General features: G+C 41.1%; 1 protein-coding gene across 2 annotated transcripts; it reads left to right on the top strand.

The window, feature by feature from the left end:
* Positions 1-2,049: 2,049 nt before the first annotated feature.
* RBM22 (RNA binding motif protein 22) lies at positions 2,050-22,210 on the top strand. Of its 2 annotated transcripts, none has more exons than XM_029583224.1 (11): positions 2,050-2,204; positions 3,522-3,575; positions 7,850-7,879; positions 10,222-10,354; positions 10,843-10,943; positions 11,123-11,295; positions 15,004-15,204; positions 15,980-16,144; positions 16,718-16,806; positions 17,470-17,598; positions 21,027-22,210. In XM_029583224.1, exons 1-11 carry the CDS (start codon positions 2,151-2,153, stop codon positions 21,161-21,163), a joined length of 1,266 nt encoding a protein of 421 aa, XP_029439084.1. In that variant the 5' UTR covers positions 2,050-2,150; the 3' UTR covers positions 21,164-22,210. The 2 variants fall into 2 exon arrangements, with proteins under 2 accessions (XP_029439084.1, XP_029439085.1); XM_029583225.1 differs by lacking the exon at positions 2,050-2,204 and adding an exon at positions 2,283-2,561.
* The last annotated feature ends 1,894 nt before the right edge of the window (positions 22,211-24,104 follow it).

Here is a 24,104-nt window from a genome sequence, read left to right as displayed (position 1 = left end):
ATATGCCCTTTCCCAATTCATCCCAACTAGTGCAGTGACAGCCTTCAAACAGGAATATAACTAACCCTAAATCTGGCCAGTAAGTATCCCTCAGCAATGGCTGAGACTCTTCTTTTAAGGGGCAGTAAACTCCATCTTTGCAGCATTTCCAGCCTTTGCTAGCCTGGGGAACAGAAGGAATCTAATCTGGCTATTCTACATGGCAATGTGCAGCACTTGTTAGCAGGCTGACTCTAGGAGACTTTTAAGAAAAATTGTTCTTCCACGATATTGAAAGCCTGCAATGTCTGCTCCCAGGGAGATTCAAAATGGGGTTGTGTGGAACTGGGAAAAAGGCAGCCTATGTGGCATTCAGAAGAAAGCCCCTATTCATGGTAGAAGAAAGTATTTGAAAAGTGTTGTATCTACAGCCATAATTAATTCTCCATTTACTTTGTGACCAGCAGACATTACAGTTGGGGAAGATGAGCTGCTTAACAGTTAACCTACAGTGAACAGATACTAAAAAGCAAATTCTTATAAAAATTCAGTGCTTTCTCATTTATTTTATTTTTATTTATTTGAACATTTTTATAGACCGACATTCGTTGGGAACATCATATCGGTTTCCACGTAACATAAAGGCAGCAAACAGGCTTTACAGAGAACTGTGAACTGAATTATGAACAACTTAAAAACTAGCCATTTGGAGCAGTAAGGAGTGACAGCTTATCAAGAAATTCAGGGCAAATAATTAACAGCTTAAACTAGCATGAAACACTTCGGCTAATGGCATGATGGTGGTGGTGGAAGGGTTTGCTGATGCCTATTACCCACCCTTTATGGTGGCTTTAGTAAAAGGGCTCTCTGCTTGTTCGTGGCTTAAAAAAAAAAAATCAACCTACAGAAGGGATGGAAAGTAATCAAATTCAGTGCACAGCAAGAAAATGAGAATATCAAATGGGAATAGAAATCTGAAATATTAGATCAGTATTTTCTGAGAATATGAAATCTGATAAGACATTTAAATACTTTTAATGGCATAAATAATGCATAAGAATCAAAACATTTTCTGATAGGAAATTGCCAGGTTCTTGTGGCCTGGTTTGGCCTCTGTTGGAAACATGATGCTGGGCTTGATGAACTCTTGGTCTGACCCAGCATGGCAATTTCTTATGTTCTTATTCCTTCATGGAAAGGGTGGTGGATAGATGGAATATCCTCCCTGAAGAATTGGTGAAGACGAGAACTGTAATGGAATTCTAAAGGATGTAGGGCAAACCCAGGATCCCTGCAGGTGAGAGGTTGGAAATGAAGAAATTGGATAAGCTGTGTTAACTTCAGGTGAGCTATCGCACCATCTACTAATAAACCAGAGGTCAACATTTTTTTTTGAGTGTCAGTAAGCTGGTTTCAATATAGTCATACGTAGCATTACTGATCCTCTCTATCATTCACCTTTCATATTGTGTATTTTTGTTGAAATTTTTAGTTATAAGTAATGTCAAGAATGATTATACTGTAACTGGCTTGCTGACACCTTTTTCATTATGTTTTGTTTTATTATTAGATGCAATAATAAACTATTGAAAGCCTCTCGCTTGTGCTAGTAGATTTAAGTGGTTTGAGATAGTGTTTTACTCTAGTTGTGGTTGGTTACCTTTAGGTGTAACATTGCCACACAGGACTAACCTGAAGAGCGCATCAGTTACTAAACTTGCCGGCTAGACTCAATAGGCCACGTGGGTCTTTGCTATCATATATTATGAAATAGCCCCATTGCTTTCTATGGGCAACACTATAAAGGCAGGACTTGTATCAATCGGATTATCTTAGTCTAACCTGAGTCCGTGCTCTGGCGAGCTGGTCAAGACTATTAAATTAGTCTAATAAAATGGGTTTTCTACTTACATTTTTTTTGTAAACCTTTACTTCCGTCCATTTCCAAACTAGTTAAGAAACAAAACATGAGGCTACGTCTAATAGAGACATAACTTGTCAGCTGACTTGGCAAATTAAGATCCCTTCCTGCAGTGGGACTGGCCACGCTGGAGTGCGAATTGCATTATGGGACGAGGCGACGGGGAATCACTTCCGCTTGTCGCGGGATGAGCTGACAGCGGGGCGAGGGAGTGCGCAGGCGCGGTGGTGGCAGCGCCGGGGTTACCAAGATGGCGACGTCGTTAGGTTCCAACACTTACAACAGACAGAACTGGGAGGACGCGGTAAGTGGGCGCAGGGAGTGACCGTGCGGGGATGGGGGGGGGGAGAGGGAGCGAGCCTGGGCCGGGCTCTCCGCGCGGGAGAGAGAGGAGTCTGCGGCTGGGAGTCCTCCCATCCTCTCGTTACAATGAGCGGCTCAGGTGGTCCCCGGCAGAATTATAGGGACCCGAGCTTCCCGTTCTCGCCCTCGTTCTTTCTAATTCTCAAGGCTGAGCTCCGGCGCTCTTGTAGCTCTGGATACGTTGGGTTTTCATTTCGTTTTTAGCACATATACCGGCTTTATCCACAATACAGGGGGAACCCAGGACGGTTTGCATTATAAAATATGAGTTAAGAGCATAAAAGTTGTGCTCCCCAAAGTTAGTAGCACAAAATATGTTGTATTGCTTAAAACATGTATTGGGGAGTAATAGCTAATGCCTTGTTTAACAAGGGATTTGCTTGGAGGAGCACTAATTTGTGTGTGTATTTTTTTCTTTATTTAAAACGAGTTATATTCTGCGCTTTCCAGGAAGACTTGTTCAATGCAGATTACAAATTCCTTAATAATTTTAAAATCAAAGACAACATCAGATTATAATAAACAGACAATTGGTCTTTTCTGTTATGCTACTATGTATATATATTCATATTAGTATTTTGCACTCTTTGCTTTGAAAAGCAGCAATCAATACTACAATTTCCTCTAATTTATAAAGTTTGACAGAATGGAAGAATTTTATTTGGGGCATAAAATATTGGCACTGGGCAACATTCCAGTGAGTATAAATCTGTTCTCTGATGTGGTAGCATGGTAAATGACAGCAAACAGACCAATTGACTCATCTGGTCTTTCATGCAAACTGAATTGTAATGTGCTACTTCAGAATGTCTGTTTTGCATGAATATAGAATTTAGAAGGTGGATAGCCTTTCAGCTTGTTTTAGGCACCTGGACTTACAAAGGAAAAAGCAAAGAGTGAAGGAGTAGTCTTATGGTTATAGCAGTGAACTGTGATCCAGGGAAAATTAAGTTCGAATCCCACTGCTGTTCCTTGTGACCTTGGGCAAGACACTTTACCTTCCATTGCCTCAGCTACAAACTTATATTGTAAGCCTTTTGGGGATAGGGAAATACCTACAGTACCTGAATGTAATCTGCTTTGAAAAGTGGAATATAAATAAATAATGATGGTACTAGTAGTTACAGGCCCCAGTGTAGTAAAATGTGCTCTGTTGTGCACACAGTTTTGTGCATACTGTTTACTCTTGATTGAAAAACAAGTTTAGTGCACAAACCATTCACTCTTTTGTTCTAATAAACGCTTTGTTTTGGTGCAGGACTTTCCTATTCTATGTCAGACATGCCTTGGAGAAAATCCATACATCAGAATGGTATGATAATTTTATACTTTTATTGGATGAGTAGACAAAACACAGACAATGTTGATCCTTTGTATGAAAATGATAGATTCTTGAAAGGGAAGGCTGAGTAGCGGCTATGATAGTTTGAGTAAATACTGTACAAGCCTCATCTGCAGTTTTGAAAATCTTAGGTATGAACTGTTTCACATTTGCTAATTTGTTTTTTCTGCCTAACAAGAGAGGCTACCAATCTGTGTAAAGTTTGTGAGGTAACAATATGATATGGACAGATATCTGCTAGAGACAGTCATATCTGTCAGATAGTTTGCTAAGTACTGATACTAGCATGGAACCAAGGGTTTTAGTGTTGTGAAGCCAGCATAATACTTTTTAACACCTTTTCTGTGCCCTAAAATGTTATTTACTGGCACTTGATGACAAAATATCCATTTATGATTTTATTTTCAGTTATTGTAAATTGTTAATTCTATTTGTTCTGCCAAGTCATAATCATGCTTTTGCCATTGCATGCACAAAGTACCACTATAGCTGCAGCCAGGACCTCTTTTGATGATACAGTAGTGTGAGCCCAGTGTGGTGGGCTTCTTGTAGTGATATCTGCCAACAGTTGGGGCATCTTTGGATGACACAACAGTAGTGGAAGGGAGGGAAGGCAGGTACAAGAAAGACTTGGGCTAATGAGCATGAGGAGGGGGAATTTAAGGAAAATCAGAATCTCCAGCAGTTAATAGCTGAAGAGAAATTATTTTTTTCCTTGTTATCCATTCTCATGCTCATTAAACTATGCCTATCCCTTAAAAAAAGTATTAGGGTGGAAGGTTAGTCTAGTACTGCTGGTCATCTAGCTTGGAACTCTTCTTTATCTCACCTTGAGTAAAATCTTTCAGGCTTTCTTTGCTTTATCTGTTTTTGTCCCTGTCTTTGTATCTGAGGTTTTATTGCCATTTTAACTGCTTCCTTGCCCATGTCTCACAGCTTTGGGGTATACATTTAGCTGTTGGTGCTGCTTTCTTATTTCTTGGTGCTGGCTTTTGTTATTGTACAGTTGTGCATTTTTTGGAGCTAAAATAAAGACATTAAAAAAAACAACCCACTAATTGTGCTCCAGGGGTCTCTCCTCTGGGCCCCCCCCCCCCCCCCCCTATTTGTTGAGCTCCAAGATGCCAAGGCCCCAGCTCAAAAAACTTTGCCAGCCCCTGGCCTAGGATAACAGCTGTTGATCATATAAACTTTTTAAAATAAATAGTTTGTACACACTTGCATTTTTATAAATGATCCTTGCTTCAAGCTAGCTGTTTTACATCCGTGACATTAGGGAGAGCTAAAGAAATGAACAGTTTGTCCTTCCTCTCTTGCTCTTTTTACTTGACCACCTTATTCATTGGGTACCACTTGTAAAGCTATAAATTAGTGATGAGAGCCATGAGAAGAAAGAGGAGGAGGAGGGGTAAGAAACAGAGCTCCTACTAGCTGTTCCCTCCCCGATAAGGTTGGAACCACTATTGCCTCTAGTGGTTCAGTTCTACTTTCAGAAGAACTTTTTCTCCTCTTCACAGCAGATGTGAATTTTAACAAGTAAGAGGCATACTTGTATAAAACATAAAGGGTGAAGTTTCAAAGCATTTATGCACATAAAATTAGCATATATGCATGTAAGTAGCCAGTACTCACATAATCGCTATTTTATAAGCATCAAAAGTGCATGCATACATTACATTTCATCCGCACATATATGAGAGAAAAAATGGGCAGTCTAGAGGCGTACCAGGCTGGGGCCAACAGTTACGTGCGTAAGTTGCTATTTTATAAGAGACTTGTGTGCATACACTTGACAGCTTTTTCACCTAACTTTACACTTGCTAATTATCTCGCATGATTGATATCAGACTTGTTTATTGTCTACTGTTGGCTGGGTGGGAGGTCTGTGTGAATTGAGAGGAGTTCAGGCTGAAGAACCAGGAGGTTCTTGATGACCTGGGGGAGTACTGGGCAACCTAGTGGAGTAACTGGGAAAACTTGCACATGTTTGAAAATATACCAACTTCCATGCATATATTGGGTTATACGTGAGTAAGTTCTTTATTTTCACACACAAAATATATGTGCGTATATTTTTAAAATTGATAGGAAAAGTGTGCATTGCATGTATTTGTGTGTAATCATCCATGTGCACATATGTTGCTAGGTAGAGAACCTGCGCGTATTATAAAGTACGCATTATAAAATACTATCATAGATCTCTGTGTGGCCATATACGAATGGTTTGCATGTAGAATGAAGACAGCACATTTATCTATTATGACCCAAGTAGAGCTATGCAGATATTTTTTCCTAATAATAATAATAATAATTGCAGATGTGTAAAGCAACCTATCCAAATCACTCATCAATTTTCCAAACAAAATCATTGATATGTTTTTTTAATATTATACAGTTATTTTAAAATTCTGCGTATGTTCATGCTTATCCCATATGTTTCTGCCAGCCATTATCAGCCAGTGTGTAATACCTATGCGAGGAGAAGATTGATTATAGCAATACAGGTTGCACAGCAATGTATGATCATGCTTTGGAAGAAAACTCATCCAAGATGTAGAGTAAAGATCATTGCTCCACTCAGTAAACAATTTATGCAGCATGAAATAGAAAGGAGATTACTGGATTATTTGGAAACCAATTTTAGGCTCATGCCTTGAGTTTTGATACATAACTTTCGTCAGAACTGGAAATAATCCCAGGAGCCAGGTCGTCTTGGCACTTAAAATTCAGAAAATCAAAGAATAAAGGAAAAGAAAAAAAAACCTAAAAAAAATAGCAACTAAAAAGTAAGGAATCATTTTTCCTGGCTCCTAAAACCTTTTGACTAGGGCCTTGTTTTCTAAATATATTTCTGCTCCTGACTTACAATTATTTTTGAGTAATATATACTGTAAGTGCGCACTCATGAAGATATTGATATCCTTGCTTGACAAACCAGTGTAAGTGCCCATCAAACTGTGTCATTGTTTTCTACTTGTTATAATGTAAACCGGAGTGATAAGTAATTCTGTTACCTGAACTTCGGTATAAAAAAAAGTTATAAATAAATAAATAAATATGAAAAAATAAATGCATGTTCATGTGTATATTCACTCTGCTGACTTCACCTTGCCTCTGTGGCTGAAAGTAATAGCACGCCTCCTTTCCCCAGAGGGTAAACCAATGTGTGGTGAGGCAGCGAGCTTTCCCAGTGGGTAAAAGCATGTGCACGGTTGCATCGTGCACGTATGTCTGCACGCGAAGAAGCCGGGCACTGATCAGAATGCCATTTTACGTGCATGAACGCTTTTAACCTGCTTGAAGCACACAGAATGCTGCTGCCTTTGCGTCCCATGGGAAAATTGTTTTTATTGTGTTTCATCTTCAGTTTAAAGTTATTGAGGCACAATGTTTGGGGTAGCAAAAGTGCACAATAAGGAAACAGTCAATCAGTCAGTATCCTGAAAAGGCAGTACCCATTGGGTTTGAAAGTGCCTAATTGACCAGCACACCACCAATTATGTATAGTGATTCTTCAATATATATTGCAATACTTTTAACACTGTGTATGATTTGTAAATTAGATATCCACAGATAGATGAGTAAAGTGTAATTGCTTCACTCATCATGTTAAGCATTCTCAATGGACCAGATGTGCTAGAGGTTTTCCCCCATAAACTCAAACTGGGGAAAACTACTTTAGTGCATCTGGCTCACTGTTTGGTGGTATTAATCGCATTGGCACCCACAGTGACCAGTCACACTTATTTGAGCATAATTTGTTACATGCTGTTGCACCTGTACAAAATGTAATTAAATTTAAGAAAAAAATACAGTGGGATGTGTGTTTGGCTCTGCTTCATGGACATATCCCCCCTCTAAGTTAATGTGCTTGAATGGAAACACCCCCCCCCCCCCAAAAAAAAACAAAAAACCAGAAGACAAAGCGTGGTGCTTGTGGGTATCCATGCATTATGTTCTGAGTGTAAAGAATTTTTTAAAAAGAAAATATAAAATGGGACTTTTACTGTATTCAGAAAATAACTGCTTACAGTGTTTGGTTTAGTATATTGCTGCAGTGCAGTTTAAATAATTTAAGTATAATTTATAATTGGTACAGGGTGGCTATTACTATTTTCATGTCCATTTCTGAAATATTTCATAGTACACAGCAGGGTGCAACTTTATTTGAAGGCAGCTTTAGTAAGAGTTTGGGAAGGGAATAACTGACCATTGGCCTTAGTGACATTTTTATTTCATTTCAGACAAAAGAGAAATATGGTAAAGAATGCAAGGTAAGTTCCTTCTCCCTCATGAAAAACACGAGACTTTGTTTTAGACTGAGTAGAAGTAGCAATTAGCTTCACTGTATGTGTTCTATATTTGGCTTCTGCTGTCCTCAATTTCAGGCATTGGCAGCACAGATGCTAGTACTGTGGAGAGCCACACCACAGCAGATTATCCCAGAAATAAAGGTTAATGATATTTTATTGAATTAAATACATTTATTAACTAGCTTTCAGGAGCTACTGCTCCCTTCCTAAGTCCCAAAAGCTAGTCAACTTTTAACAATTTTTACACATTGTTTCCAAGGAATCAAGAAAGGGAAAAAAACCCCCCCATAAATCCCTCAACACCATTATCCCATCTCTATTGGAGGGACCCCTATCAAAACATATATAATACAATAAGAAAACAAATCTTCAAAACTATATATATCTATGTACCATCATCATTGATGGATGTAGCCCAGGCTTGTAAAAACAAATTTAACTGATTAGATCATACAAAAACCTCCTAACTTAATTTCACATTTGTAAGGATGCTTCTAAAGAAGTGCTTATGCCTAACCGATACATCTGATAGCCCAAACAACATATTCCTTGTCTGGTTCTCAAGTGAAAACACCACAGAGTTGCCCTGGCAGAAATTTCTAATTGGGAATCCTGCAAAAACGCAGTAAGATTAAGGCTATCAGCTGTTCTAACTCAGGATTAGCCTCAAGTGGTAGAATCTTGTAGAATCCTTTCAATGGATCAGTAGGAGCTATCAGTGGGGACTTTGGAAAAATCAAAAGTTGAAAATTACATATTTTACATTGATTCTCTAACATTTCTAATTTGCGATGGATAATATTCCTATCTTTAAGGCAAGTTCACATGCTTGCATTTCCTTTTGTTTGGTCCCCACCTGCTCCATTCTCTGTTCAGTCTCCAACCTGGGAATGTAAATCTGTTAAAGATGATAAAGTACTACCAACTGTTTGGCAGGGCTTTCTCCAAACTACAACTGGCTGTTGCTAGAGAGTGCAGAGTTGCTGTCGCTGGTTTAGTACAGAATATCTGAGTTTCTAAGCTTCGTGGAGGGTGACATAGACCCTAGATCTACCCCTGGAGCTGCCAGGCTAATGGAGGATACTCCATCATGCAGCTGGAGTTCTCAGACATTCCTGATCATCACTCCCGGCGTGTGGGGCCTGTTTGTGCAGGTGAAGGCAGCGGAAACCTCTGAGGAGCCTGGCCAGGATGCTCGGTTGGAAGCGGAGGTGGCCTATGTGGCCAATGCCCTCTGTAATATGCTTCACGCTTCAGTTAGGAATATGGTGTGTGTGGTAGCCACGCGAAGGCTTCTGTGGCTATGTAATTGGTCGGCGGATGTTTGGTTGAAGGTGCAGCTTTGTAATCTCCCCTTCAAAACACGGTTATTGTTTGGGGAGGATTTAGAGAAGCTGATGAAGCATTTGCCAGATTCTGTAGCAGTGCCTCAAAGTTTTGTTCTCTGTCTCCATCTGCTGGTGGGAGTGCATAAACCCACTTGTCTGGACTGATCTGTGCTATTCCAGGAATGAAAATTAGCAGGCAAGAACCAATTTTCCTTTAAAACAGGATAATAAAACACAAAAATCTGTAGTGATGCACACACAAATATTAATTAGCAACGCTGGAACATTCCTAGCAGCAGAAAGAAAAGTATCCAAAATTCAAGCTGCCTGAGTAAATGGCTTTCTGAACAAATAGATCTTTTTAGAAGGTCTTAAATCCTTATCGGTCGTGTAGTAAATCTGTCAAACTGTTCCATAAAGTGTAGGGCCTGCCACAGTGCGCAATCTCTCTCAAGACTCAGCAAGCCTAAGAAGACGAATGGAGGGAAAGTCTAAAAGGCGTAATTGGTAATGCTGTGAAATCTAGAGACAAAAGTAATGTGACTGGTGGACTTCTAGATGTGTTCTGATTACCCTCCTTCAGTTTTGGGTCCTTGCTGAGATGACCCAAGGGGGTTGGAGCTAAAATTATTTCTACGATTAGGCTTGAAAAATGTGGTGCGTCTGCTTTTGGAGCCACAAGAAAATGACTGCAGTGGCAACTTTACTGTCTAGATGAGGACAGTTTTCTTACATGTAGTTATAGAGCATCCCAAATACTGGCAGACTTAGGCTGTCTTTATGAACTATTTTTTTTTTTTTTTTAAATTTTAAACTAGTTGACTGGAATAGGCTGCCCTAAACTTTCCTGTCCATTATTTTGTTTAAGCTATAGAAACCGAGTGGAAATAGGGGCCAGATTGAAGACATTTTGAAGCCCCACCTTAAATTGCTCTGTGGCTGGAATTTTCAGCGTTGCTTCATCTCTTGTCTTAGATCTGTGCCCGGCCTTTTACTGTTTTCCGTTGGTGCCCTGGGGTTCGTATGCGCTTTAAGAAAACTGAAGTATGTCAGACGTGTAGTAAGCTGAAGAACGTGTGCCAGACCTGCTTATTAGATCTGGAATATGGTATGTACCTCCACTTTCTTGTTCATTTTTCCCCCTTTATACTTCAGTGGCTCTAAACAGTGTCTATTCCACTGCCCCACAGTATATATCCTAAAACTCTTTCAGGGCTATTGAGTTCAAATGAAAGCTAGAAAATGGTAGTGAGTGAGGCAAAGAGGAAAACTCACCTATCCAGTATTTCTAACTCATTATATCCAGTAGTTTGAAATTTAGAGGATGTATGTACGTGCCAAAAGGATTTCAGAACAATACGTCTCCTCCTTGAGACTAAAACTGACCCTTCTGCAGCTTATCCTGGATTGGTCGTTGCATGTTTCTCCATCATACTAACAAATATAGATTCACAGCTACATCTAAAGTGGAACCCGGTCTTCCCCATCTGACTTTATTTTTTATTCCAAGTCCGTGTTTCTCAGTATTTGTAAATATACGTTTCTACACTAATTTGGGTTTTGTTCTGTTTTTAAGCCTCTCTTATTTGCATTTAGGTTTACCTATTCAGGTCAGAGACGCTGGTTTATCCTTGAAAGATGACATCCCCAAATCAGATGTCAACAAAGAATATTACACCCAGAACATGGAGCGAGAGGTACAGATATACAGGCACATTTTCCTTTCGCTTCTGTAAACTGGTACCAGCGGAGCCATTTTGTTTTACTTGTACTATGTGAAGCATGAGCATCAAGTAGTTATTAAATGGCATGATGATTATCCATACACTGTTAGAAAGCGATCCACTACACGGTATGCTGTCTTGTGCTTGTGTAGATTCAGAACTCAGATGGGACGAGACCAGTGGGGGCTCTGGGCAAGGCGACCTCTAGTTCTGACATGCTGCTTAAGCTGGCTCGGACCACCCCGTACTATAAGCGCAACCGACCTCACATCTGCTCATTCTGGGTGAAAGGAGAATGCAAGAGAGGAGAGGAGTGTCCCTACAGGTAAGGGAGCCTGCTTACTGCCTCTGAGCTTCTGTTTGCCTATTACAGCATTTTAATTAAGACTCAAATGCTTGGAAAACAGAACAATGGAATTAACTTTCCTGGTGCAGTCTAGAGTGTATCTTCCCTTGAGGCAATAAGCCAACTTTCTCTGCCTTGTGCAGACTACCAGTAAAGAGAAAGCTGGAATAGAGAACTTTAGAGGGTAAGTTTCGTACAACCTGCATAGGAAAGTTAGCAGTAACCTAGTGTAAAGTACACTCATTTTCAACACGCGGAAGTCTGCTTTCAGAATTATCCTGCCCAGGTTACACTGGCTACTTGATGTGCACAGGATTTTCCTGAGAAACATACATGCGTGCTGCCGGATTTTATAAAGTATGTGCATAAGTCTGACTCCCCCCGCTCAGTCCAGGTAACTTTAGCTCTGACATGACTTACACTCATAGGTTTTTCTCCACGGTGGTTTGACAATTTTATAAAAGGCATGAAACAGTGAAAATGACCCTACTTAATTGACTTGATCCCCTGCTGCTTTGGTTTAATTCTGTAGAAATGTCACAATCCTCTTCTGGGGAAATGATTGATTTTATAAACTTGTAATTGACACAGGATCAAGTAAGAGAAGGAAATGGGTATGAGGAATAAAGTTCTTGTTCAGACAGTTATTTTAAGTAATTAGCAAAAGATGCAAGAATGACATAAAAGTATTTTTAAAAACATATTTGAAGTCTCTTACAAAGTGTATGTAAGGCAATATTTAAGAGCAATATAAATGAGTACTAATATATAGCTGAAATGTCTTTTTTTAATTGAAATATTTTTATTGGAAACCACATAAATACAAACATATTACGAAGGTACTTACACCATTATGTTGCAAATAAAAAGCCATACATTGTATCAAAATGAGAAGCCTAAGCAGAGACAACTGCCCAGAACAAAATTAAAATAAGAGAACCAAATCAAACAAACTATAACTTGCAGGATATACTTTCACTCCAGGTGGTCTCCAAAAGTTTGACAAAACACCCCAGCCGTAATCCCTCCCAAACCCAGTGCTCAAGAAAGCCAGTCAAAGCAATCGGCAACTTTTATCCATTAGGCAACCTTACATAAAAATAGTGGACAATATAAGAGTGTGGGGTTAATAGTAAGAGGGAAGAAAGCCATCAATACTGGCATAATGATGATACAAAATAAAACAAGTCAAAAATGAAGTTCAAGTGCATGACTTCCACTTAACATAAGGTGACCAAACCTTGACGAATTGAGCATTAGTCTTCTTCTTATACGCCAAAATCTTTCCCAACCAATAAATTGCATCCAATCTAGCATATAAGACCTGAATGGAAGGAATTCACAGTGAGCAGCCACCAATATTTGATTAACCAGCTTTTGTTGTTGTTTGTCCTCTGATGCGATACATTCAGAAGAGCTTGAGCTAGCGAAAGTACAATCGTAAGATGGAAAATGGGGGGGGTAATTCAGTTGAAGCATATCCAGGAAGTGAACCAGGGATTCTATGCATGGCGGTACACAATACTGTCACCAGATCAGCATATAGTCTTTAGGATTAGCAGTAACTCCTCTTCGGTTATTCTACGACTTCTGCAGTGAATGCATTTTGTCATGCGTCCACCTGGATAACACATAGCAAAGGCTCGGTTTCACAGTCTCTGCCTAACTAATTGTTTCTTATTGGCAAAAAGTATGTTTTGTATGTTTAATATAAAACTGAGTCATTTTTTTATTTTTAAATTTCATAAATATATCAAACAGTTATAAATATTTCTAGTGGTAGAGATCAGTCTACAAGAAGCTGCAACCTAAGTATTTGAACAGATCTGAGATTTTGCCAGTTGAAATCAGGGAGCAGAATTTAAAATGAAAATCATCAACAGTGTAGTTAACAAGTTACTACTTTTGGGTTTTTTTTATTATTCTGCAATCAGTATCATTTAGATTAGAAAAAGAAAAAACTCATCATTTCCCAACTCTTGAATATGATTTTCATTTTCTCTTTTAAACCTCCTTCAATAGTCTGGAAAACAAATTATCTTTGACTGTCAGCCTATAAATGTAGATATTCAATTAAACATAACACAACACAATAGTGTCATCTAATTGACAAAAGTTAGCTGCATGAAACATCATTTACACACTAACGTTTTTGAAAATACTAAGAGCTAGTTTCTTGAATCTGAGTCAGTGTCTGAAAGATAAGTAGCATCGGATTCTGAAATTTTCATTTTTATTTCCAAGTGTTGATTGAAACCAGCTTCTCTGCTCTTTCCCATGCGAGTCTGTTTCTGGATGTGGTGCATTTCCCAACACACGCCAGCTGCTTTCACATGCTGCACTCTGAAGCAGCGGAGAAGCAAGAGGGCTCAAAGGCTGTGTTGTGCCAAGGCCCAGCCACCATCCTGCAGGAGCAGTGCGCTTGGCTCTCTTAATGACCTCATACTTGGAGCACTTAAAGGGAACTCAAAACATTTCAAATTAAAGCAATCAAACACTTGGAAATAAGCATAAAAGGACTTAAGAATATTGGCTTTCTGACCCCTATCAGATATAGGTTGTCTGAATGTTAAGTTTTGCTCTGTCACCTCAGTCACCCCCAACCTCATTGTCAAGTTGAATCTCTAATGCGTATGTAGACCACCTATGGCCTAACTCCCTATTATTTAAACCCAGCGTAATTATACTGTTTGTTCACGGATCTGAGTCTCAAAAGTTAGTCGCAGATGTATTAAGTTAGTCGAGTAGGTGTCGCCTACATCGTATCACAGCAACTGCAATACTTGGCTCAGAATTGGAATGAACTAATATTTTTCATTGAAGATGTAAGACATACCACATAGTTATTAGCAAGCATTTTGAGAGTTTAATGGGCGAGTAGTTGTAATATCTTAAAAACATGTCTCAAAGTGTTTCACATGTCATTTTAAGAGCAAATATTTCAAAAGAAGCCTATGGGGAAAAAAATTGTTTTCCCGTTTTCCCCCCCAGGCCTTCATCTCTCTATAGCTATGTCAGTGGTCCATGTTCTGTAGTGTTTCTCTGTATTTAGGTATCCTAATGCAGAAATACAGAATCCTGGTTCTTCAAGGCTGCAGAGGCCAGTTTTCAGGATATGTGTAATGAATATCATTAGGCCTGTTTACCTACATTTATGACCTGGGTGGTGTACCCTTCCTATAGGGCATGCACTTTTGTTATGCATCAGTGTTTCTGTAGCACAGCACCCGCACTCTAGAGCAGCACAGGCTGAATAATCTCATTAGGTGGACTCTGGGTTAGTCCTGTTTGACGGCGTTAAGGATGCTCAGGTTCCTGTGATGCCCCTGCTGCCTCAATGGTTCAAGCAATGCAGATTACAACAGTAAAGGGGAGTCAAGCTGAGGTAGCAGCAGCATTTTCAGCTCTGTGAAATCAGGTCAGTGGTAGAGAATTGTTTAGGAAAGCACGATGGAGTTCATGTTGGTGTATTTCATGGACAGGTGATAACCGGGAGTTTATGGTGAACGGATAGCAAAACAAGTGGAAAACTGCTAACCGGGGCAACTGTTTCTTTTTTTAATCCTCAAGAGTTAATGTGTTTGATCTGAAATGAACAGAATTTGGGTTTCCTTCCACTGAAACATTCGTTGCTCAATAGTTCTTGTAATTGCTCCCATTTATTTGTGATGTTTATATTTACTGCAGACATGAAAAGCCAACAGATCCTGATGACCCCTTGGCAGATCAGAACATTAAAGATCGTTACTATGGGATCAATGACCCCGTGGCAGATAAGCTTTTGAAGCGGGCATCTACCATGCCTCGTCTTGACCCGCCTGATGATAAGGCCATCACTACATTATATGTAGGAGGTCTGGGGGATACGATCAGTGAGTCAGAGCTCAGGTGAGTGGCTTAGCCTGCATTATCCATGGTTTCCTGCACTGTCCTTGTTTGATTCTATCTGTGTGTGTGTTTGTTTTTTATTTGTATGTGTTGACTGCACTCTGTTGAGGGTACGGATTGTAAGATCAGTGGACTAGAACCATTTTTAAATAAACTGTCCCAGAAGCCTAAAACAAGGCATGGAAGCATTAGTATATGCTATGGTACTTAGGTAATCAGGTTTCATAGGAACAGTAAATGATGGCAGATAAAGACCCAAATGGTCTATCCAGTCTGCCCAGCATGGTGTTTAGGGTTGTAACTTCCACTCTGTGCAGGTTACCCCCTTGTTTTCCATTTAGGGATTTCTTACATTATTATCTGTACTATCTTCAATATGAAATGACATTGGAGATCTTGTATACTTTTAGCACAGATATCTAGTATACTTTTAGCACAGATGCAATTGGAAAGCATGTTTAGTCGGTCATCTCCTTAGATGATGTAAGACAGCATCTTATCTGTCCCTCATTCTCTATTTTCTCATTCTGTTCTTCATATCCATCTTGTTGTTTGAGACCTTTCAAAATGCATTCAGAATGAAAGAAAATCCAAGTATGACCACCTGCTCATGACTTAAGTGTCTGTTTTGTCTTTCATAAGGCCGGATGCATTTGGTTTGCAGTAACATCGGTGCTCACACGGCTTAAGTCTGTGGACTGCTTGCCCATAATTATGTTAAAATGTTTTTAACTGCATCACTAAAGAGAAACAGAAAGCATTCTTTGCCTTGCAGGAACCATTTTTACCAGTTTGGTGAGATCCGGACCGTAACCGTGGTGCAGCGGCAGCAATGCGCCTTCATTCAGTTTGCAACAAGGCAAGCAGCCGAGGTGGCGGCCGAGAAATCCTTCAACAAGCTGATCGTGAATGGACGTAGGCTGAATGTCAAGTGGGGAAGGTAAGCCGTAGGGAGCCTTTTGAAACAGCGCTGGTCAGATGCTCTGCAGAAGCTTCAAGGTCGTCTTAGTCATTTGAGATGCCCGACCGTTTTGGGTGCAGGCCACACTGCAATATTTTTCACCCTCACGGGGCTGGTGAGCCAAACGGCTTCCCCCCTCCATCACCCTAAAGCAAGCTGTTCTCCCCCGGCCCCTTGCTGGCTCCCACCGCGTTCTCTTTCCTCACTCTCCCCCCACACCTCTGAAGCTGCCCCCTATTGCCTCTGGGCAGTTCTGGTCTCCTTTCTGTCTGTGTTGGGCTATCGCCACTTCCTCTTTGTGGCTTCAGGAGCTGACGCCTCCTTCGTGCCCATGCAAGCTGTCACCACGTCCTCTTTTCAGCTGCATTCCTCGATCATTGGGATTCATCTTTGCTGCACCGACTGTCACCCCTCCCCCCATCCTCATTACCCCTGGGTAGAAACTTTTCGCAGGCCAAACGGGCCCAAGGGACGCTCTTTATGCAACCCCCATTGTACGGTAGTTTGCATTTTTTTTTTTTTGTTCCAACCTTTTGATTTTGGCGGTTTCAGGTCTCAGGCAGCCAGAGGAAGGGAGAAAGAAAGAGAAGGCACCACAGACTCGGGTATAAAGCTGGAGCCTGTCCCCGGACTACCAGGAGGTAAGGAAATCTCTCCAAATCTCTTCTGAGAGGAGCAGACTGTGCGTGCTTCCTTTTTCTTAAATATCTGCCTTTTTTTCAAAGGATCTGTTTCATTATCCAGTCTATCTGATGTAGAGTTATATATCTCCGTATATATTTCATCTGAGATGCTGTTTTTTTTTCTCTTTTGGAGTATACATTAAAAAAAAATCTTGTTGGCAGGCTAAAGGATGTAGTTGTATTTTGAGTGGTGAAACCCCACAACATATCACTGAGTTGTCTTTTTGCTAGAAGCAGTTCAAAATAGGTTTTGCAAAATGCCTGAGCAAGATGGAGAGTGATAGGCTGGGGTTTGTTTTTCCCATTGGCTATTTATTTATGTAACATCTTTTATATACCAGTATTCGTAGATGCATGATATCGGTGTTTTGGGGGGAGGTCAGGTGTCCTTTGCTTTCTGAAACAGCTATACATTGCGCTGGAGACTAAAGCAGTACAGAACTCGGATCTTTTCTGTCCGAGATTTATCCTCGTAACTGAGCTTGACCGACTTGTGTTGAATGGTTCACCAAGCTATCGGCCGGGGGCCTTTTTGTGTGTTTGTTTGTGTGTGTGTGTGTGTGTGTTCAAAGCTGGCAAGAATATTTCATGCTCTTTTTTTTTTTTTTATAACTTCTGCAGCTCTGCCCCCACCTCCCACATCAGAAGAGGAGTCTTCTGCCAACTACTTTAACCTGCCACCGAGTGGCCCTTCAGCTGTAGTCAATATTGCATTACCACCACCTCCTGGGATTGTTCCTCCTCCTCCAGGTAACCTTTCATCTTCTCCCGTGAGGCTAAGCACACGCTTTCACCTGCAGCTGTGCGCACCTGCAGACTTTACACCCGATGCAGCAGGAAGTTCTGTGCACAGCAATGCGTGTGCAGGTCAGCGCACCCCCCCCCCCTCTGCGGGGGGGGGGGGGTGCGGAAGAGTTAGTACAGTTTCTGGTGCTACTGTATGGAGCTGATTTGGAAGTTTGCAGGGCTGAGGACTTGAACTCGGGATTTGTGAGCACAGATCGTCCCTTCCTCTCCCTCTCACCTTTAGGAAAAAAATTTTTTAGTGCTCTCATGGGTCTACTGTCCTCTACCTCCCTCCAAATAGTTTCAGCCCCCATGGGGCTACGTCTCCTCCACCTACCCTCAAAACTTTCCCAAAAAGGGAAGTGACATCGGGCATCCCCCATCCAAATAAAGGGCATTCTGTTTTGAATTGGGGGGGGGGGGGGCAGATTCTTTTTTTGGCCAGGGATCCCCAGTCCTCGCTACCCTTTTTGGGGAAAAAGCTGCCTGCAGAGTTTTAGCTAGGAGGGAAAGAAACAGCAATCCCTCAGGGGCTTGGGTCCTGTGCCTTCTCACTGCTTCTCCTGTGGTCGTCTTCACCCAGGCTCTGCTCTTAGCTCACCTGCCTTATGATTTATGCCCACAAAAGATAATTTGTGCATATATTATGATCGCAAGGGACTCTTTCTTTCCTGCCCAAGTTAAACTGTGCACTCATACTATGCAAAAGGCTGAACATGCTTTGGTTTTTTTTTTTTTAATTCTGATGCATTAGCATACCAATCCCTGTACGTACCCGGATCAGTCCAGAGGCTGGGGTTTGCCTCCCATCCAGCAGATGGAGACAGAGAAAGTTTGACTGACTCTGCCAACTTAACCTGAGGTGCCACCTGCAGTCTGCCAGTATTTCTCTGTCTCCAGCAGATGGCGGAGGTGCAAAATCCTGCAGTCTGAGATTTAAAAAAAAAGAAGATAGAAAGTAAAGCCAAAAAAATAAAGGAAGAAGGCTTCAGGAATTAAACTTTTATTTTTTAGCTCATGTGTCAGACTGTATGCTGGATTTCAGCTCACAGTCTTAATGCATGGCTTATTACATTGGCCTCTTTATTTACACAGGACCCAGTGTCACCTCTGTGATCTAATTGTCACCTTCTCAAAGTGCTTTGCTAATCATATTTCTAAATAACTGGTTATTCCCTGTATGTTCCCAAATCAGTCCAGATTCCTGGGTTTTGCTTGTGTTTTCTGCCCAATATGCCTGTTAGAATTCAAAAATAAGTAAATCAGAAAATGAGATATAAAAATTGTTTAAATCAAAATTTAAAAAAACCCCAAAAAACATTGTATAGAACATGGCATCAGAAATATGAGGTGCAAATAGGTATACATCCACCGCCTCTCGCCATGCAATGGGCTACAAGCGGGATCATGTCAAACACCTTGAATATCATTCATTTGCTGATTCTGATCTCATAAATAACTCTGAAGGTAAACCTAGCAACTCTTACAGCTATTAACCAAAAAGTTCAATTACAAAGTATGTTTCTCCCGCCATAGCAAAGCAATGGTTATTGAATAACACAATATTACTGCTTCCTTGTTCCTACAAATAGAATCCAATGATCAAAGAATAATTAATGTGCATAGAAAATTATTTCATGCAAAAATCATATTTCAAAAGGAGGTTTTATGACTAATGATTGAACATCTCCAGGGTGACTATTTAGTTAGCCCTTCTGGTATCTGAAGTCTTTTCCTCCTATTAATAAAAATAAATATAATTCAAAAATATACAAAAGTTTTTAGACAAATTTTATAAATAGTTTTTGTCATCAATGGGTTACTTTTAAATAGATACATAGGTGTGGGTTTACATATTTTCTCCCGCCATTACAACACATTAAAACCACTCTAAACTCCCAAAATAAACACTAATCTTGCACTTTTCTTGCACCAGTTATGCCTGTAGGCTGAACATGGGCGTACTTCTGTAGAGACATTCTGTCCTTTGGATGTCAGTGGGCAGCAGTTTCTTTCTGGGGAGTTCTCAAGCACCAGTTGATTTTTCGGTTGTCTTGTAACACTGAAGGAAACTGTGTGGCCTTCGTCCAAGAGTCCTTCTCTTGTTTACATCTCTAGCCTTTTTCCTGTATCCAGGAGGTTCTAAACCTACTGTCATCGGGGTTTACTGATCTAAAGCCCTGCTTGTAATGTTTTCTGTGATGTGGAGTGTGTTTATTGTTGGTACTCGCATCACTCCCCTGCCTTAGGCGCCTCTGTTACGCATCAGGGTTTTGTCTCAATCTTTTCTATGGTTTTCTCTTGTAGAACCCAACTATTTTCCTGCCTAGACCCCTTTGTGCGTCGGCTGCCTCACAGATAAAAGAGAGAGAGGGGTGGTGCTTTCAGCACAGTGCGGTTTCCCGCTTTGTCCTGCTCGGACAGCCTATAGCTTGGGATGCATTCATATGTGAGGACTACCATCCTGCTTGTCCCCAGAGAAAGCAAAGTTGTTTACCCGTATCAGATGTTCTCCGAAGACAGCGGGATGCTAGTCCTCACGAAACCCACCCGCTTCCCCTGGGAGGTGGTTTCTCCATGTGTTGGCCATATTATGGACTGAGGGACTCTGACTGCAGCCTCACGTGCTCAGTGGGGCATGTTTGAAAGTTCTAGATTCTTTGAGGTCAAAATTCCATGCTGGGCTCCATCTGATGATGTCACCCATGTGTGAGGGCTAACATCCTGCTGTCCTTGGAGATCACCTGTAACAGGTAAGCAGCTCTGCTTTCTGAAAGGCAAAAATGGGTCAATGCTGTACAGATCACATTTGAGTTCAGATCAGTTTAATTTGAGTTTAAGCTTTATCTTCCTCTAAATTGGCCTCAAAGCATGCATAAGCTGGTAATTTGACATAGAAAGACTGTGTGTTTGTGTGTGTATTGGAGAACACAGCATATTAAGAATTCCTTTATAAAGCAGATAATTGCTGGCCTTAGTAATATTTTGCATATAGCATGAGAACCTCTGCCTCATCTTATTCTTCAGAGATTTTCTCTGGTAGTTCTATCCGATTTGTAAACTAGAATTGTATTCTTCTGGCTTTGTGTTCGTAATGTTTGTTTGCGTGCCTTTTTCTGATATGTTGATGATGTCTAAAGTTGACCTGAGAACTTGCCTACTGATACTCTTTAGCAGGGATGTGCATTCGTTAGTCATTCGTTTCACGGTACAAGCGCAAGTGTTCCCGCTTGTACGGTGGGAAAACGTATGCGTTTACCACGAAACGAATGCACATCCCTGCTCTTTAGCACTGTGCCACATGATTTGTCATTGGGGGAAACCAGCAACAATAAAACATGGGAACCCGGGGACCTTGGTTTTAATTTTGTTTTCTTTACTTGTCTCTGCAGGTTTTGGGCCGCACATGTTCCATCCGTTGAGCTCCCACCCACCCCCTCCCTTCTTGAGAGCACCAGGCCCCATCCACTACCCTTCTCAAGATCCGCAGAGGATGGGCGCTCACGCTGGCAAACATACCACTGCTTAGTCCTCGCTTTTTGGGTCAACGACTTAATCGTTCCTGTGGTAGCCAAACGTTGCTGCAGGAGAACAGGATAGCGCCAGTAACTGGTTTCCTGGAATCGTCACAGGAACAGGAGGAGCCATGGTCTATCTCTAGCTGCAGTTTTGTTTTTTTTGTGACTCTATACCTGATTCATTTATTCCTTAGCATTGGAGAGAGAGTAGGTGCTTCCCTGCTGAAGGAATGAGCCAAGATGGTATTACGATCTCATTTTTTTTTTTTTAAACATCAAAGTACATTTTCTTAAAACCTTTATATCCTTAACCAGTGGCGCTATAAACAGATATTTTGTACTGTCATGAGGTTCATTTTAATCGTGAAGGTCAGAATTGCTGTTAATCTATCCCATCACCAGTGTGCCATTAAAAAGATGTAATGGGGAAACAGTTGGGCATACAGGAAGGGCGTGTCTGCACTTTCATTGCATCTGACCCAGAAGCTTGATCTTGCAGATAAAGTTTCCCAAACTTGCTTCCTCCCTCACCTCATGTTGAGTCAATGTGTCAGAAGCCCTCAAGTTTCCAGTTATTCCTGTTGCATCCTGCAGACTTTGTTTCAGTGTGCTCTGACTGTAGCACTTCTCATGTGGTCCTTGTTTAAAATTCATGTAAAGTAAAGTGACCAAACCGTTGCCTTTTGCATGGAAAATCTTTCAGTTATTTGTTTCTGCTTTTAAAGCAAAATCTCGGTAGTGTGTAATATTCTCCATGGAGTGTCCTTGAAGGACTTTCTTTGCTTTTGTTTATACATGTAATTCTTCCAGTGACTTGGTCTCTTATGAAGGAAGCAGCAGGTTTTTCCTGTTCATATGCCAGATCAGTCCAGACCACGTGGGTTTTTGCCTCCCTACCAACAGATGGAGACAGTGAAGAAAAGCTTCACTGACACTGCTTAACCTAGAGTGCCCCCTGCAATCCCTCAGAGATGTTGAGGTGTAAAACCTTCAGTCTGGAGTTAAAAAAAAAAAAAAAAAAAACATTAAACAGGGGAGAGATTTCTTTCAGGAGCTTCCTCCTAGGAGGTAAGACCTGGTGGGGGCCATTATCCTTGGTTGAGGTGGACGAGCAAGGGTTCTGTGGCCTTTTTGATGCTCTTGTCCTTTACAGAGGGAAGTGTTGATAGCCAGAGATGCTGGTTCCATCATTCCCTCTGCCTTGCCTCGCTGTCTCTGCACTGTGGCCTGCCTGGATTCCTCTAATCTCAGGGACGTGACTTTTTTTTTTTTTTTTAATTTGTTTATGCTGTGATTCAAGCTTGTTTTGAAAAAAAAAAATGGCAGCCAGCACGAGCTCTGGAGGAGCCTGTAAAGGTGGGCTGGCATTCTCCCATAATGTGGGATTGCGAACAGGCCTGGGCTGGTGGTGGGGGTGGTGAGATGGTAAATACCTACTGGTGGAGCTGTGCATGGCCATGCAGTGCAGCTCTGGTGATTACCACTGGATGTGTGAGGAAATGCCAGCAGGAAGGGATCGTCCTGGAGCTATTCTGGGCCATGGACTCGGCTAACCATGTTCGGGAGATGGAGGGCCGGGTGGCAGTTTCTGTTTCAGAATCGGAAAACCGGGGATTGGATCCATCCTTAGGATCTCAGTCTGTCCCGCTGCGGCTGAGCAGTGCACGGGAACGGTGAACAATGTGCAGGAATGGCAGCCCATATTGCTTAGAATAGCTGAGGCGTTGTTGTCTGACCCGCTGATCCTGACCATGCTAATTCTCGTTCCTGGAATACCACTGATTAGTCCAGAGTCTCTGGAAAGACTGCTCTGTTTGCTGTGAGTAGATAGTAGAACCAGATTATTTTTAGATTTGGATGAATGGGCTCTGGTTGGGGGGAGCTCAACCTTTCCCCTGCTTGCTTTGGGGTGGCATTCATGGTTTAACCTCATCTTGGCTTGGGTACCGGTCATACTGAGGGGACTGCAGGTGGCGTGCTAGTTTAAGTAGCAGTAAAGCTTTCCTTCTGTCTCTACCTGCAGTTAGGGAGGCAAAACCCATGCGTCTGGACTAATTTGTGGTATTCCAGGAAAGAAAAGTAGCAGGTAAGAACCAATTTTCCTATTGTGCTCTTGCTCTTTATTTGTAACTACAGGCCATCTTACCATGGCTTTCACATAATCTGGTACAAGATTTATTTTGCAGCTTCCTTTAAAACAGCAGCACTGGAATTGCATTTTTCCTTATTGTTTTAAGTTTGGCATGAGGCTCCAAAAACCGTTTGAGTTAAATGAGGACCTTTTACTTCTTAGTAGTGCTACATCAAAACATAGGCCTGATCTGCCAGCATGTTCTGTTGGACCCTTCTAGTCTTCCCACTTCACTTCTTGGGCACGGTTGACACTGGTTGATGCCTTTTGCCTCGCTCCTTCACAGCGAGTGCTAATATTTCTGGCCAGCAGAGGGTACTAAGCTAATTTGTTGTGTTGGTTGAAGTCTGGGAAATATTTGTTCATTGCAATATTAAACAGTGGTGTTGGAATCTGGTAACCTGGAATTCAAACAGTTATTGAATTTTTCATAGCAAGGGGTTCCCTAGTTAAACAGTGGAGAGTGCTTCACAATTTCCTTTTTGTGACCTTCCTCTTGAATTAAGTCACTTGTTAACTGTAGCCTTATTGGTATTGATCCTTTTTTTATTTATTTTTTTTAGCACCTATAAATATGACCCTCCCCCACTATGATCGTAACAAGAGTTACCTACATTGATTATGAGCTTTGTATGAATATGATTTTTACTCTTCTTGGGTTATCTGTTATGTTAACAAAATGCATTTTTATCATTCTTTTTTTCTTGAAAATATGTAGGGGATTAAAAAAGTACAGTATTCTATACATAGATTTAGTCAGACAGATGAAATCCCTCTAAAACTTGGTGGCTGATCAGCTTTTTTAATCATCAGTGACTGGC

This window comes from Rhinatrema bivittatum, chromosome 18 (assembly GCF_901001135.1).
Source record: "Rhinatrema bivittatum chromosome 18, aRhiBiv1.1, whole genome shotgun sequence".
Classification (NCBI taxonomy): Eukaryota; Metazoa; Chordata; class Amphibia; order Gymnophiona; family Rhinatrematidae; genus Rhinatrema; species Rhinatrema bivittatum.
This window is presented reverse-complemented; position numbering and strand designations above follow the sequence as displayed.